At 32.8% G+C, this 18,195-nt stretch overlaps 1 protein-coding gene across 3 annotated transcripts in view; it reads right to left on the bottom strand.

The window, feature by feature from the left end:
• Positions 1-7,321, bottom strand: part of LOC135215217 (tyrosine-protein kinase Dnt-like) — a 77,275-nt gene extending 69,954 nt beyond the window's left edge. For 2 of the 3 annotated variants that reach the window (XM_064249720.1, XM_064249721.1), the window contains exon 1: positions 6,541-7,321. In XM_064249720.1, coding sequence (XP_064105790.1) covers positions 6,541-6,652 — 112 coding nt within the window. In that variant the 5' untranslated portion in view covers positions 6,653-7,321. The remainder of the gene's footprint in view (positions 1-6,540) is intronic. The other variant, XM_064249722.1, reaches the window with a different exon arrangement.
• Positions 7,322-18,195: the final 10,874 nt, after the last annotated feature.

Genomic DNA, 18,195 nt, shown 5'->3' with positions numbered 1-18,195 from the left:
GAATAAAAAGGTAAAACTACGCGAGGAAAGCTGATGGAAAAGATAGCGGATCTTTGAGAATGTGACATGAATCTAGCATTCGGGATGGACAAAAGAATAAATAGATTGAAGGGTAAATCAAGGAAAATTTGAGAGAGGGCATAGTAATAAGGAAGTCCTTAATAAAATATCTCAAAATTGGCGTAAGAAAACACCTTATAAAACTATGAGCGAACTAAATGATACAGTTTTTAGTGAGGAGAAGTGTTTGTTATTCACGTTATCTAAAATTTAATCATTAGTTGCTTAGCCACCAATGAGAAAGTCTGTATTGGTGTGGCTTTACCTTTCATAGAGGGAAGTTAATAAGTATTAAAGCTGTATAACGCACACTTGAGGGTTTTCGTAGCTTAAACATTAGTAATTATCACAGCCATATGTCATTCGTTGAGATATATGAACAGGATATATGAATACTCTTTTTATAAGCACATTTGCTGATGTGTTTTTGAACACAACAGTAAAATGTTCATTGATACAGTGGCCACATGTAAAGAAATGTAATACTGATTTAACATCAAATCTGGTATTATGAATTTGCACACACACACACACACACACACACACACACACACACACAAACACTTTACAGAACCGCTAGAAATTCAAAATCTCCTTAAACCTAGCAGAGATGCCTTAGTTTATGTTTACTGAAAACTTTATGAACAACATGCACAGAATGAACAAATGAACTTTGTTCCCTGGCGTTACAACTTTTTACTTTTCTGTGAAAGAGAACTATGTCGCCGGTTGTCTGTCCGTCCGCAATTGTTTTTCTGCTCGCCCTCAGATCTTGAAAACTACTAAGGCTAGAGGGCTGCAAATTGGTATGTTGATCATCCACCCTCCAATCAAATTGCAACCCTGTAACATCAATAATTTTTATTTTATTTAAGGTAAAATTTAGCCAATAATTGTAGGTCTGAAAACTCGATTGTGTCGAAGAAACTTCGGCGTATTTTTGTACTTGTCACCTCACCCCGATGAAGTTGCTGACGACGTTGTACGGGACTGTCTGCTATTATTAAGCTGGCCTTATGCCTGCACGGGGTCTTGCACTTGGAGCAGCCCATAGTTGATGCTTTGAGCAATGAAGCTGATAGTAGAGGTTCCAGAAATATGCAAACCCAATCGTCAATCATCTGGTGTTTACCAGAAGACTGAAAAATAATTCATCATAACATGACAATGACGCAAAGAACAAAACTTAATTTTATGAATTCGAAAAATATACTCTGCTTAGAATTTGAAATAGATGTCATTAAGTTTTCTGTGAATATGATATTCCATCTCAGAACTTTTTGGAAAATCTTGAATAAAGAAAACACCGAAATTCAAACTCCAGGAACAATTGTTTGGGCCATATTTCAAGGAATGTTTAAGTTGTTGTGAAAGATCTTGATAATCTCATTTTCGAAAAAAAATGTATTGTTGGAGACTATGTTTATCATTTTAACAGTCTATCTGAATAAGAATATGAATATATATGTGCAAGATTTAATACGAAGTTATTGAATTTCTTGAAACAATACTGCTGTTTGTCCTAAGTATTTCATTATTTGAACCATTACAATGTGTCGAAAGGATTTTATAGAATACAAACGTAATAAAAATCACAGTGATTGAACGTCTTGAAATAATACTCGCCATTATCCAGAATATTTCATATATTCGAATTCTATGGGTTCGGTGTATTGACTTACTAATTATGAAACAGTTCGAGTTACAATTACCCCAACTTTACGTAAGGCTCTTCAAAAATTGAAATATTGTAGAATTAAATATACAGAGGTATTATTCTTACTGAGCAACCGTGTTAAAATTCACCATTAGACTGCAATTAGAGTTCTTTACAAAGGTTGTATTGAATGATCTTTTTTGTCCTAAATACGACTGTCTGTAAACTTTTAAAACATATTAGAGATGATCGGGAACGTTTGTTTGAAATCGGGTCAAAGACCGTCCTATATTGTTTATAAAATTGAACACAAGAGTTTTGTCAATGCACCTGTAGTTGGATTGAAAACTTATTTTTATTTAATTCTTATGAGATTATAGAGTAATGGTCGTTCTTTACAGAAGACAAACAAAGCCTGCCTAATAAATCCATAACTACTATAAATGGTTTTGTCTAGTGCAGAATTTCAGGTAACTTCCTCCTAGCACTCTCAGATAGAACAATATAATATGATTCAAAACTTTAATTTTTTTCACTTAGTATAAAGATCGAAGAATTTAAAAAATTATTCAGATTGCATATTGTTTACTTTCAGATTGTCTTAATATTGATTTTAAATTTGTCAGTTACAGAAAAAGTTTTTCCCCATGAACCTATGGTAATCTTTAAGGAATTAAACAGCTCCATAAAACCGTATTTTTTTTTCAGTGAATCCTTAGAAGTACATATTAGATTTGCTCATATTTACAAGAAAATTACTTGCAAGGTTGTTTTGATTATTTTCAATTTGCTGATGATTTTTTTTTAATGAAAATAAAACCTTGGCTTGTTCGTCAAGTAGACGAGTTAAAAAGAATCTATGTTGTCGCACGAATTCTTCCTTCAACTTTTTGCTTTTGTCTTAACAAAATTTGCAAAGCATTTACTTCAAAGTGTAAGCATTTACTTTCGACCCCTTCCCCCCACCCTTCTTTTTTTCAGTATATTATACATAAAAAATATAAGCGTGTTACTATATGCGCAACCTTACTATTAAAAAATTTAATGAAAATCAAAGGAAGAAAAGTCAAAATAGTCCACTTGCAAGATGTTAAATGCTGCGTCAATCAAGGAAAGATATCGATGGCTAGAGTTAAAGAGTGAGATCATTGAACTGGTACACTACCGGGAGTGAAGAAAGTTCAGGTAACTAGTAGAGTGTGTGAATGAATCATAATCATTTTGCCTGAAGCATCTGAAGGTGTATAAAGCTAGAAGAGAAACTGTTGGATGAGTTTATGTTCATGTTTGTGTGTGCGGATGTGTGTGGGTGAATGTTATATAAGTGTTATTTATGATGGGGAAAGGAGATCATAAATAAGGCAATATATTAGTATTCATACGATGATTTCAGAATGAGACGGATACTAAATTTTGCAAAAAAATCAAATAAAAGAGAGAGAGAGAATTATGATCATGTATGTATATCTAGATGCTAGATATATATACTGCACGGATACCACAAAATCTTCCAATAAGCCATTGGACGTATATTAAAAATTAACAGAACACTGAAAAAAAATAGTACTATGGTGTAAATAGAACAGAAGACATTTCTAAGGCACTGTTAGAATGAAAGAAAAATTGCTATGTAAATCCATGTAACAGCAAAAGAGGGAATTCAAGCGTTTTCTTATCGGTGCTGCCTTTTCCCCAAAATATATAAATAGCCAAGTGAAAAAAAACATATTACATTTATTATTTTGAGAGCTCCCATTTGTGTTTCAAAGTGCGTTTCGATCGCATGCTTGCGTGTTTCATTGAGTATTCAGTACAGTGAAATTTACTTCGGGGATTTCGGCTGTAACAACACAGCGGGCACACTGGAATTCATGACGTTTTCCAAGACTTTCTGAAAAGTCGATTCCAATCTCATAGGTCATAGTTTTCTCAACCCCCTAGTAACGTTTATTCAGGGCCCACTCTAATTTAACAACATAATGCAACCTTACACGATAATGGCATCATTGTAACTGAATAAACAAGGTAAGCGAGTTAAAGCGAGTTACTCCTGCCAAAATTATGATTCTCGAAGCAATTTTATTCTTTTGGATATAGCTTAATTGTAATTAAAGATTTAAAATCATCATTAGACACGAATTTGTATACTTTTTTGTCTATATTTTTTCTTTTTCTTTAAGGACTGTGCAACAAGGTCTCTTATGTGTAGCTAAAAGTTTAGTGGAAAGAACTTGTTGAGAAATATGTAGGAAATGGAATGTAATTTAAACTTCCTATTATATAGTTTGATATTTTGTGCTTTGAAAAATTTATATATAGTTTTATTATCTATTCATGGGCTGATTATAACATATACATACCTGTATATTATACACACGCACACATTTTTATATATGATATATATATATATATATATATATATATATATATATATATATAATATATATTACACACATATATATATACACACACATATATATATATATTTATTATTATATATATATATATATATATATATATATATTATATATAGATATATATATATATTATATATATAGGCTGAGGAAGGGCCTAAATATAGTTGCCTTTTGAGTATGGATTTTATGTACATTTATATATTATATATAATATATATATATATATATATATATAGTATAATATATAGATTATATACACACACTAACACACACACACACACACACACACATATATATATAATATATATATATATATATATATATATATACACATACACATATACATATAAATCATATGAAAACAGTTGTTCGTTCAAACGCCTTCCTTAACATACAGTATTACACGGTAATATTTCTTCATTTCACTGTATTTTATAACTCATTACATAAATCTATTCTCGTATCTGATGTCATAATTAAAATCCTTCTGAATGACAGCGATCATCACATCATCGGAACACACCTAGGGCAAACTAATAAGTGTCTAATGATGATTAATGGGACATTACTTTAGGCTGTTTACTTATAAGGCAATAGGCCTAAAGAGTAGTGGCCCGGGTGATAAAACGCCTCTAAAAATAATAATAATAAAAAAAAGTGCGGCTTCATCACAGCCTACGTCGTACCCAAACAAATTAATAAAGATTTAAAAAGACTACAATAAAGTAGCAACATCCTAATTAACCCGAAAGAATTATTAGGGCATGTGAATGATTGTAATGAACTCGAAAGAATGCTACGAGTACGTGAATAATTACGACCTGAAATTAAGAAACGTGATAATAAGAACTTTTTTACGTAATTAATATATAAAGTTTTGATTAGGGCTTGCAATATTGCTTAGTGCAGCGTGGGGAAGTTAATGAATTTTTTTTAATCACTTAGATAATGGACTTTTTTTTCCCGGAGTTCCAGTGAAGTCGCAGGTGATAAATTAAGGAAAGAGTTTGGTTATTAGTGAACTGAGGGCAGTGATTTGCTGTTTGTTATTATTATTATTATTATTAATTAATTTTTTTATTTTTTTTTTTATTTTTTTTTTTTTTATCACCAAAATTATTATTATCATTATTATTATTATTATTATTATTATTTTATTATTATTATTATTTTATTATTATTATAAATAATATTTATTTTGATGCTGACAATATTTTTACTAAATATTATTTTTAAATTCAACACATTATTATTATTATTATTATTATTATATTATTATTATTATATTATTATTATTATTATTATTGTTGTTGTTGTGGTTATCACTATTTATTATTTCCACTGTCAATGTTACAGCAGTGCTAAAAGTCACAAAATCTATTTAATGGTATAGAGATTAACTGACGAGAGTCCAACGAATTATTCCATGAAATAAAAAAAAATAATAAAAAGACTGCATTCGAAAATCGATCACTTTACATCGTGAGTTTTCATATTAATTTCAAAATTCGACTTTCTAACCTTCCACACCAATGTGGACAACACTTAACTTCAGTACTCGAAATTCTGGATCACAACTCGTTTGGGTTTCTGTAAATTTAGTGATAACGTACGTGCCAGCATCTGTGCCGCTTACACTGATATAGCTAATTACGATATCTATCGTTAATGTTAGTGTAGCTGTTATTAAGCTTCGTGAGCTTATTGATGTAATTGATAATGTGTTATGTTTGCATTCGTTATTTGTATGTTGTCGTGAGCTGAAATAAGACATGCTGTTATTATTATTATTAATTTCTGTACCAAATACATTGACATAATTACGATAATTATCGTTAATTATTGTGTAGCTGTTATTAAACTTCGTGAGCTCTTTAATTTAATTAATAAATTATGTGTTATGTTGGCATTCGATGTTTGTAAATTACTGTGAGATGAAATGAACCATGCCATTATTATTATTATTATTATTATTATTATTATTATTATTATTATTATTATTATTATTTATTATTTTATTCTTATTTCTTACTAATGCATTTATACTTCACTACATCTGCATTTTCTATTTGCATGTAGCCTTTTGATTCGATAAATATAATTATTTATGGGGGATACAATCCACAATGATGTAAAATCTTTCAGTATATTTTATAAAATATATATTTCTTGTACAAAAGAAATATATATATATTTTTTATAAAACTACAGAAGGATTTTACATCATTGTGGATTGTATCCCCATTTACTTAGAGGTACGACATAGAACCCTGCTTCTGCAAATTATTTGTATTAAGCCTTGCCCGTGTTTTAATCTGTATTTGAACGTAACCAAAATGCCGGTATAAAGTATGACTTTGCCGCCATAGATAAAAACTTGCAGAAAGTGTTTCTTTCATCGCTTACCCAGAATCCTGTGAACCTCCGCCTGAGAAAGAAAGAGATTAAAGTTGGCCCTCGTTGTCGAGATGGCTGACAACACCATCAGAAGAGCTGACACTCTGCCGACATTCTCCATCGCTTGCTGACACACTTTCCGAAAACTACCACAGAAACATTGGGGTGGGATTATTTCTTTCGCCTCCCCGCCCACAATATACTACTCTCTCTCTATATATATATCTGCAGTTTCTAAATATCGTGGTCTCAAATAATGAAATTGACAGTATATACTATATATATAATAGATATATATATTTCTGCAGTGTCTCTAAATATCGTAGTCTCAAAAAATGAAAAGAAAAAAAAAGTTGCAGTTTTATCTCCGTAAATATTTCGTTTGTGGCGCGAAATTTGTCGCGTAAATCACTTCGTTTGCAAGGTTTTTTCGATCTTTTTTTAAAAGTTTATTGATCGATCTCTGTAGCGTCGCAACTGTCACTGATGTTTTTACGTAAATAAAAACTTTAGAACGCGCAATTTTCATGACACTGTGATCTTGCAAGTTGCAAAGGAGATAAATAAGTTCTCACTGCATCGTTATTTCCGTCAAAGTTAAAGTCTTACATTTTCCGATTACTAAACACCATCACACTTGAATAGAATCTTTAAATTCTGGGTTTAAAATCCAGGCGAAGAAAGTTTCTCGTAATATCCAAGCGCGGCGCACACGACGAAGAGGAACGCCAGCCAGTGGTCTAATCACGTGCCTCTGCGCAGACGCACTGGCGACCCACTCGCTCTGGGGTCTGGCCCATAACTGACTGAGTAGTAGTAATGAGACTCAACGCTGAGTCAGACTCACTTGAGTCTCTCTTCCCCAGCAGTCCAGACTTTCTAGTACCAGAACCTCAGGAATCAGTCCGCCACCCCCTACCCCCTCCCCCCCCCCTCCCCAATCCCCTCAAAAAAAAAAAAAAAAAAAAAAAAAGGGGAAAAAAACTGACAAGTAAAAAGAAGAAGAAAAAATAAATCTTGCATACTTTACGGTGGGCTTGCTTGGAAAGAATGGTAAAGGGTGTTCAAGTCAAGTAACATCTTGCATAATTCTTGCATTTTCTTCAGCTTTTCAGAGGCAGTTCATCATTATTATTATTATTATTATTATTATTATTGAAAGATATTGCTGCATTTAACTTGTATATAGTCTTTTCTATATACAAGTTAAATGCAGCTGATGCAGCAATATCTTTCAATAAGACTTGTTTGAAAGAGGGTCTCCTTCCATATATTTTTATTATTATTATTATTATTATTATTATTATTATTATTATTATTATTATTGCCAGTCATGAACTGAAACAGTTATAGTGATATTGCATGTCATCATCATTATTATGATTATTATTATTATTATTATAATTTTTTTACAAAGTACACAGTGTTTACATACATTAATTCGTGTAAACTACCTTGACATTCATGCATTTATTTGATATATAACGACACACACACAAGCACGCTCATTTACACGATAAAAAAGTTAGCGCCCGAGATTCAAGTTATAGTTTTCTTTAGATTGCTTCACTCAAGACAACGGCAATAAAAAAAAACACATTGCCAATGAACTTCTCAAAGGACTAATGGGTATGCAGCCTTGGCACTTCCGTGCCATGCCCGAAGGTCTCTGTGGTAACTGATGTGTATGTCTTTTTTTTTGTTTGTGGGGTAGGGGGTAAGGGGCTGGTTTATTGTAGGGGGTAGGGAAGGGGAGAAGTTTTTCTGTGGCTTAACAAATGAAAGAACAACACTCGTAATGTCCTATCCATCACGTATCCCCAGGAGGGGGGACGGGGTATGGGGAATACCCTCTTGTTTGAATGGGATTTACGATACTTCTACGATCGAAGTCTTTCCGAGATTTTCACGTAACAAAAGTTAAACGTATTTTAGTACTTTCTTATTTTTATAGATAACTATTCGGATTAAATTAGAATTAATTGAAGCACTAAAGTCAGTGGCGTTTTTTTTACACCAAAGTTAGTGTCATTTTTTTTTACAGTAGTGAACTGAAAATTTATGAAAGTTTTGCTTTTCATTAAAAGCAGATGTGCTCAAATGCATGTGTTAAGAGATTACGTAAAATGCATACTCTGGGAGATAACTGAAAAAAGTAAATGATAAATAGATTGATGGAGTGTTGTATGACGTCGTTAAAACATGAGGATGTGTTTACTTTGTAACGCCTGTCAGAGATGTGCAGTTATGTTACTTTGGATATTTACCCAACAAATAACAGGAGTGTTATAAGTCTGACTGTTTACAAATAATAATAATAATAATAATAATAATAATAATAATAATAATAATAATAATAATAAGAAGAAGAAGAAGAAGACCTGGAAGTAGAAATAAGAAAGATACGGAATATGCCAGTGGAAATTGTACTCATAATCAAAGGAACACTAGGTACGATCCCAAGATCCCTGAAAAGGAACCTGGAAAAACTAGATGCCGATGTAGCTCTAGGACTTATGGCGGAAGAATGTGCGCCTTGGAAACAGCACACATAGTGAGAAAAGTGATGGACTCCTAAGGAGGCAGGATGCAACCCGGAACCCCACACTGTAAAAACCACCTAGTCGAATAGGATGACTGTCATAGACGAAAAAAGAAAAATAGTAATAAAAAAAATACTCATAGTAGCATGAGTCTTGAAATGGAGATGAAAATTTCAGTTATGGATTTGTAGAAATATCTGTAGTCCAGAGAGCTTTCGAGAATCTGTACAGATAAATCTTCAAATGTAAATTTGTTTCTCCTATATAATAGTTATAATGATAATAATATTTTGGAAGAAGACCACCTTTTAAACAAATTCTGCGGAATAAATGGCAGAATTCAACGATTTAATTTTAGATATTATATTTTCTATTTCTCTTATTACTTTTTAGAACAGGATTTTGCTGTCAATACTGGTTGTATCGCTGAGGCAGAGAAGCGAATAATAAGAAAAATAGAAAAGATAATTTATAAGATTAATTCGCTGAATTCTGCCATTTTATTCAACAGAATAAATAATAATAATAATAAAATAATAATAATAATAATAATAATTAATAATAATAATAATAATAATAATAATAATAATAATAATGAAGGTTACAGCCTTTTAAATTCTTTCAATTGACGTCAACATTTCCTTGATATTTTTTTCTGTTGGTAACTGTGCGCATACCAAGCCTCTGAAAACTTGAACCAGCCCAATTCATTCTGCCACTTTTAAGTCAGGTTTATTTTGAACGAGGATATAAGGACCACTTGAATGCACCCACGGTGAATTAACGCCCTCACGACGGAATGATAAGAAGCATCCACTAGGTATTTTCCACCAACCAACTCCTCGTTCCTCTGAGTGACTCGAGGACGTAAATTGTGGACAGAGGCGAGAGTTAAATCAAACAGCCAGACGAATAATAATACATTTCTACAGTAATACTAACTATTTTCCTTACATTTTTAATTATTTTTCTATTTGTTAATTCATTTATTTGAATTAAAATTTTTTTTATAAGTGGGGTATCTTCTTTAATACATTGATGCCCTTATACTGTTCTCCTTACATTTTAATACATTTTTTCTATTTGTTAATTCATTAGTTTAATATTTTTAAATAAGAGATCTCTTCTTTCTGTATTTCCCTTTACCTCCTCTTACTTCTTCCTAATGAACACCATATTCTTTGGAAGCTTGGATTTCGTCAGTGGCCCCTGTGGGCTTGTTCCATATGAAGAGGTTTCATCTAATAATAATAATAATAATAATAATAATAATAATAATAATAATAATAATAATAATAACATCCTTTATTTATCTCAGGGCAATATACAGGCATATAGAGATAATACAATGCACAAAATTTAGATACACGAGATGAAGAGATAAAATGAATAATTGGTTATACTCAAACCGTTGCCGATATTAATAGGAAAAAAATAGTGTTCACAATAACAGCAATCACAACAGTGATACTGAAATAATAGAATAATGGGAAAAGATGATAACTGATGAAAACAAAAGCATGCGTTCATTCGCATACCTCAGGTTCAAGTTCATAGGTCTGCCTTCATGTAAACATATTACACGCTGAAGTAGGCACAACCTTCCGACATGACTCCGCTGAAGTCATGCATGAAGCAGCTCCTGGGCAGCTGTGAGGTGCTTATACTTTAGTATCCTTTGGACCCCGGCAACGCGTTCCACTTCGTAGAATGGGAGGAGAGATACGTATGTCTGTGGCCTACCGCTGCTGGCAGCGAAACGTGTGCGGCTGCCAGACGCAAGGTTGCGGGTTGCTTGCTATTCACTGTGCCATGTGACTGTTTGAAAACATTCTCTTTTATTATATTTCCATATATTTCGCTTGTTTCTTGTAATTTAACTGTCTATTTCCACAGCTTATTAATGTTTTACTCAACATTTACTGTGTCTAAAGGCTGACAGTGGAAAATTATGAAAAGTTTGAGGTTTGGATTGTGACAAAATTAATGCATTTGTTTGGACTGGTAAATAATTCATTTATTTGGACTGGTAAAGTAACGGGGTTATTAAAGCAACAGGAACTACAGATTACTATTTCGTGTCATTATTCAACTTGCACACAAAAGTTACTTTGTTGGGCAATTTCAACATACCCAGAAATCTTCTGTAAAATGAAAATAAATTGTATCCAACGATTGATAAATATAGTTATGAACTTTGATTTGCCTAGGTCCATAAGAAGAAGAAGAAGAAGAACAACAACAACAACAACAACAACTTTTTTTCATCTTTATGACTTAGATTAGATAAAGTAAATATCTAAGTGAAATTAATAATCAACAGCAGCAGCAGTCAGGAAAGCATAATAATAAGTAGAATATTAAAGAAATAAACATTTATGCAAAGTGTAGAGAAGATCCATTTTCAGTTGCCTTAGAATCATGTAAATTGTAATCCACATAAATACATAAAAATCCAAAGTTGTTTTCACTTGCGAATTATTATTACTGCCTAATTCAGTCTTGTAATTTACATTAGCACGATGAATTACTTTGCGATATATTGGTTACATTCAAAATTACATTTCAATTGCATAAAATCGCTATGTATAAGTTATATTGGTTACATTCAACATTACATTTCAGTAGCATAAAATCGTTATGTAGTATAAGTTACAGTTTGATAAAGCCTTTGCGTACAGTGTATCTCAAAGTTCAGCATGAGGGTGAGGTTGATTTTGAAAGAGTCTTTGTTTAAAAATTCGTCAATGTCATAAAAAAAAAACGAAGATATCGAGATGATAAGAGAATGTTACGATAAAATGCTCCTTGCTGTTATCAGGTGAGTGTTCTTTTAAATGCCATTTTAGTCAGGGTTCCAGATGAAAGTTTTTTTTTTATGTCAGAATAAAGTATATTGTTATTTTTAAAAAAATGTTGACGGTGAAATTTCTTTTGTTAAATTATGTGAGGATGGTAAGATATGAGTTTTAGAAGTAAGCAGATAATAATAATAATAATAATAATAATAATAATAATAATAATAATAAGGATTTTTATTGTCAGACTAAAGTATATTAATGTTGACGATGAAATTCCTTTTGTTTTATTACATGAGGATGTTAAGATATGTTCTTATAAAGTTAGATATTATTATTATTATTATTATTATTATTATTATTATTATTATTATTATTATTATTATTATTATTATTATTATTATATCATTTTATTTATTATTATTATTATTATTATTATTATTATTATTATTTGGTCCGCTGGTGTAGTGGTTAGTGTCGTAGTATGTCACTCAGATGTCTTGGGTTCGTGTCTCCCCCTGGGCGATGACATATCACTGGCTCTGTATCATGAACAGTTACTGCTGCAGTGTGGGGTCTGCAGTGGGAGGTTGAAACCTACATTCTATGGAAGCATGAATTTCAAGTCAGTGTCCCCTCTGTTGCAGGTGAATAGGTTTCATCTACTGAAATAATAATAATAATAATAATTTCTTTTGTTTAATTACATGAACAGGATAAGATATGCTTTAAAAAGCAAGTTAGATAATAATTTTGTTTTAATCATATCAGTACTAATAACAAATTAGTGATTAGTGAATCAAACAAAAACTTCTTTTAGTTTTCTTCTGAAGATGGAAAACTTAGTAATTTTGTGTTTTTTTTTATTAATGAATAATAACCTGTAACTATCTAGCTAACAAATAACAGGCCTGACACTCCCTTTTGGAGCCGAGAACCGAAACTCACCTGTGCACCGATTAATCAATCAACCGAGATTCTATCCTTCAGCGTCACCTCTCTTTATCATCCCCAGCAGGTGGCACTTAAGCATTACCAATGCCCCCCTCCCCCCCTCCCTCCCCTTCCCCTTCTCCCTGGCCCCCTGTGGAGTTCGACTGGCTTCCCCTTGTCCCCTGGGAATGGAATGCCATTGTCCAACTAATTAGTTCTATTAAGGAGTTTAATCAAAGGGACGTGTGACCTAGTGTAACCTAACCCGTTGGTCTGATTAGGCCCTTGATGGTAATTATCGGCGATCGCCCATGTTGATATATACTCTGTGATGGCTTCATAAAGCGCAAAGACACATTTTTATATGCTGGTCCTTGACCCATGCGCGCTAGGTTCAGCTTTGCATTGGATATTTTTGCGCGTATGGGAAAGAAACAGACACATAACCCTGTAATTTTATACGTCTTGCTGCGAGAGTTATTCATCACGTGCGTCATTCATCAGTTATTCCCTTCAATAAAAAACAAGCTCAAAGGTGCAACTCACCAGGGAAACTAGTTCCTGATTGCAACCATTGAAATATCATTAATGATTTTGATTATGTTCTCGTAGCATATAAAAAAAACAAATTGAACTTTAAGTTCAATAACACTAAACGGACACATTCATCTTTATCCAGGAAGATTTAATGAACTATCATCAGAATCTTCTTGGCCATCTTACGTTTTGTTGATATGTGAAAGGCATTTGAGTATGCCGGTGATCTGATATTAAGTTCTACGTCATGCAGGTTCTCCAGCATGAAACGATACCTGTACGTATGCAAACGATTTAACATTACAGCGAAAGCAAGACTCGGTGGATGTCATATATTCTTGTGAAATCAATGCATAGCATTTTTGCATGAATTCTCGCATCAAGGACATTACAACGAAACTAAGACTTAATGGATGTCAAATATTCCTTTGGAATCAACGTCTAGAATTCTTTTAAGAATTCTCGCATTACAACGAAAGCAAGACTCAGTGGATGTCAGATATTCCTTTGGAATCAATGTCTAGAATTCTTTTAAGAATTCTTGCATCTGGGACATTACAACGAAACCAAGACGTAATGGATCCCAAATATTTCTGGAAATCAACGTCAAAAATTATTTGTAAGTTTCGTATCTGGGACATTATCACGGGCGTCCTTTCACTAGAGATACGGCTGACGTCTGACAAAGATGACATAAACGCATTGGATTAATTACCTTCTGTCTACTGGAGACCGAAATGTTGCTGTTTTAACTCTCGTTATTGTTGCAGCTGTTCTTCCACACGGAGGAATGAGTTGGTCCGCTCGTATATATAGTAGTTAGTGTCGTGGAATGCCACTTAGATGTCGCGGGTTTTCGTCTCATGCAGGGCGTTAACATATCACGAGCTCTGTATCATGATCAATTATGCTGCAGTGGAAGGTTGAAACCAACATTCTTTGAAAGCTTGAATTTCAAGTCAGTGGCTCCTGTGTGCTTGTTTCACTTGAATAGGTTTCATCTAACGCCTCAGTGGTGTGGTCGGTATGGTGTTGGCGTACCACCTCGGTGGCCGCGAGTTCGATTCTCAGGCATTCCATTGAGGTGTTAGAGATGTATATTTCTGGTGATAGAAGTTCACTCTCGACGTGGTTCGGAAGTCACGTAGTAAAGCCGTTGGTCCCGTTGCTGAATAACCACTGGTTCCATGCAACGTAAAAAACCCATGAAAACAAAAACAATCTAATAATAATAATAATAATAATAATAATACCCAAGAAGTGAGGGAAACTCACTTTTGTAAATAAAGACATTTTCAAGGCGTCAGACAACAAACTTTGCCAGCGCCGTTATGTTGGTGTTTTCAGGAAGCCGTCCAGCTGAGTGATGTCTTCATTAGGCGAACTGGCGAACTGTGTGTCTTGTCAGCTGACCGGTATAAGTTATGGCAGATAACCGCCGCTACTGCAAAATATTATGAACGGCGATACAAGTACAATGGGCATACTCGGGGCACACTATGGGAAAACGATGCTTACGTATCTCAAGGATAGGGTATGTTGGCATTTTTTAATTGGTAAGTTTAAATATTTGTTTATTGTTTCTCTAGTGCGTTATTATTATTATTATTATTATTATTATTATTATTATTATTTTATTATTATTATTATTATTATTATTATTTTATATTATAACTCAGTCATCCTGTTCTACTGGGTGGAATTTATAGTGTGGGGTTCCGGGTTGCTTCCTGCCATCACCTATCTCAGTATTTGCGTCGTTTCTAATAGCACACTCTTCTGCATGAGTCCTGGAGCTGCTTCAGCCTCTGGTTTTTTCAGATTCCTTTTCAGGGATCTTGGGATCGAGTCTAGTGTCCCTAAGATAGTGGGTACAATTTCCACTGGCATATCCCTTATTATTCTTATTTCTATTTTCAGGTCTCGATACTTAAAAGCTTTTTCTCTTTCTTTCTCATCTTCTCTGGTGTCCCATGGTATTGCGACCTCAATGAGTAATACTTTCGTTTTTATATCTTCAATCAGTGTCAAGTCTGGTCTATTGGCACGCATCACCCTATTTGCTTCGATGCCATAGTCCCAGAGGATCTTTGCCTGATCGTTCGTACCACTTATTGCAAACCAGCTGGTGTTTCTTCTTCTTCTTCTTCTTCTTCTTCTTCTTCTTCTTCTTATTATTATTATTATTATTATTATTATTATTATTATTATTATTATTATTATTATTATTATATTTTTTCTAAAACTATTCTATCTGCATATTACATTTGTATATGGAAATGGCCTGAAATGAAGAATACACTGAGCATTACAATTTACATCGCAGTATACCTATGCCAACCTAAAGAACTGCAAACTGAAAAGCTTTATATAATAATAATAATAATAATAATAATAATAAAATAATAATAATAATAATAATAATAATAATAATAATAATAAGTAACATTTTTTATTTCAGTTTAAGGTCATATGCAGAGAACAACAATATAGAAACAATACAGTACACAAAATTTGGATACACGAGATGAGAAGTTGTATAAATAAACTGCTACAACCAAACAATTGCTTAGAAGAACAGTAATAATAATCATATAATAAATGTTAGTATATGTATATATACATAATATAATATATACATACATACAACCTACATACATATTGTATATAATTTACATATGTTTATATTTTATATTTATATTCATATTTATATTTAGGACTCAACTACAACCAGGCGGAATTCACATCATGTGAACCTCTACATTAAGATTCAGGCCTGAACGTTGTTAAGAACCCCTTTTTTTCGCATTCTTCTCTTGACCCTACTGAGCTTTGCATAATGATTAATGAATCCTGCAAGGAGACACTGCTACACCAGCAGCGTCTCTGCATCGGCATTGTTTCACGTGAGGTCTGTGGCTTTTGAGAGAAGCTTCTTCTACAATGCTAATTGGATGACATTTGAATCCTGGGCTCTCTTATGTACCCATGTGTGGTTACGTAAATAACTCCCAGAAAAAAAAATATGGGTATTTATATCCCTGACAGCGCAGTTGGGTCGTTTCTAATAAGAATAGTAAGTGTCTGAGCGCGCAGTGTCATTTTCATTATCCTGTTTTTATGTGGTAGTTTTTCATATTGTAATTTTGTTTTCTCAGATATGGCTTTGTATATAGTTTTGTGTAAAGTATGTCAATATCTGTTTATGTGTATGTTTGTATGTATGTATATTACATATGTGTGTGTGTTACATGTATATATGTATGTACTACATTTATATACATGCATAGACATGTATATTGTTTATGTGATATAGTAAGAATGATATATATATATATATATATATATATATATATATATATATATATATGTATATATATACCATCTATACATATATAAACATTCATTCACCCACACATACACACAAACACGCACCCATTATATATATTTACACTATAAATTTATATGTATACCTATATAATATATATATATATATATATATATATATATATATATATATATATATATATATATATTCACTCGGTATTAAACCCTACAACTAGCATTGCGGAAGGTAATATTTCGATGGCGATTCATGCTAATCCAAATCACTACCTGTGTTGTTGTAATACTTTGCCATCTTCTTTCACTCCAGTAACTGAATTGTGTGGAACAGTGTATGAAAGCTCTCTGTCTTTCGGGAGGATTTGCTGCATGACAGAAAGGGCTCCTGTGGTATAAATGGATGAAAATCCCAGTCATATTTCACGTTTTGAAGTTTTATGTTGTACTGTTATAGATTCCTCTTCCTAACTTCTTTCAGAATTTAGACTGTTGGAGGGCAACATGGCTTCACTTTCTTGTTACGGGTTTTACTACATTCTGGCATTGAATCGAGTTGTCAGTCTTCATTTGGCATTTAAATCTTTGGATATGTATATATATATATATATATATATATATATATATATATAGATATATAATATATATATATATATATAGTGGATGAGAACTTCAAATTATTTCCAGCATTTGAAGTTTATGATTTTGGGGCACTTTTTATGTCAGCCCTCAGATCTTAAAAACTACAGGGTAGAGGGCTGCAAATTGGTAACTTGATCATCCACCCTCCAATCCTCAAACATACCAAATTGCAACGCTCTAGCCTCTGTAGTTTATATTTTATTTAAGGTTAAAGTTAGCCATAATCGTGCGTCTGGCAGCGATATAGGAAAGGCCACTCTGGGCAGTGGTTAAAGTTTCATGGGCCGCGGCTCATACTGTATTTTACCGAGATCACCGAAAGATAGATCTATTTTTGGTGGCCCGGCGTATTTTTTACTCTTATTTGTATTGAGTGAAGTGTCCTACTTCCAGCATTATGGAGTTTGGTATAGCTCTGGAACAGATTAAATAATTTAAACTACTTTGGGTCTTGAAGTTGCTGAGATATTTCCTATGAATTCCAGAAACTCAACTTCATCTAAGCTTGAAAATGATAAAATTTGTATTATTTATTTAGGTATAGGATTAAATAACATGTTGTAGAACGGGTTTTTATTATGATATTGTTAAACTCTCACTCTAGTAGTTATCAGATATAAATTACTATAACCAAGGCGAAGAGGTTTCCACAAATCTATTTCTAGCTTGTCTGCTAGATATCTGGAAACTTTCAGGGGTAATAATAATAATAATAATAATAATAATAATATTGCGCCATTTTCTGCGTCTGAGAACTCCTGCTACAGACGGAATTCCTGACGTTAACCCCCAGGCACACTACTATGGCGCTCGCACGACAGAATCCCCGAGACCTTCGAGGCGAGATCCACGACTTCGCCCAAGCCCAG

The sequence above is a fragment of the Macrobrachium nipponense genome, chromosome 5 (genome assembly GCF_015104395.2).
Source record: "Macrobrachium nipponense isolate FS-2020 chromosome 5, ASM1510439v2, whole genome shotgun sequence".
In the NCBI taxonomy this organism is placed as follows: Eukaryota; Metazoa; Arthropoda; class Malacostraca; order Decapoda; family Palaemonidae; genus Macrobrachium; species Macrobrachium nipponense.
The sequence above is the reverse complement of the archived record's forward strand: the minus strand, read 5'-3'. Positions and strand labels throughout refer to the sequence as shown.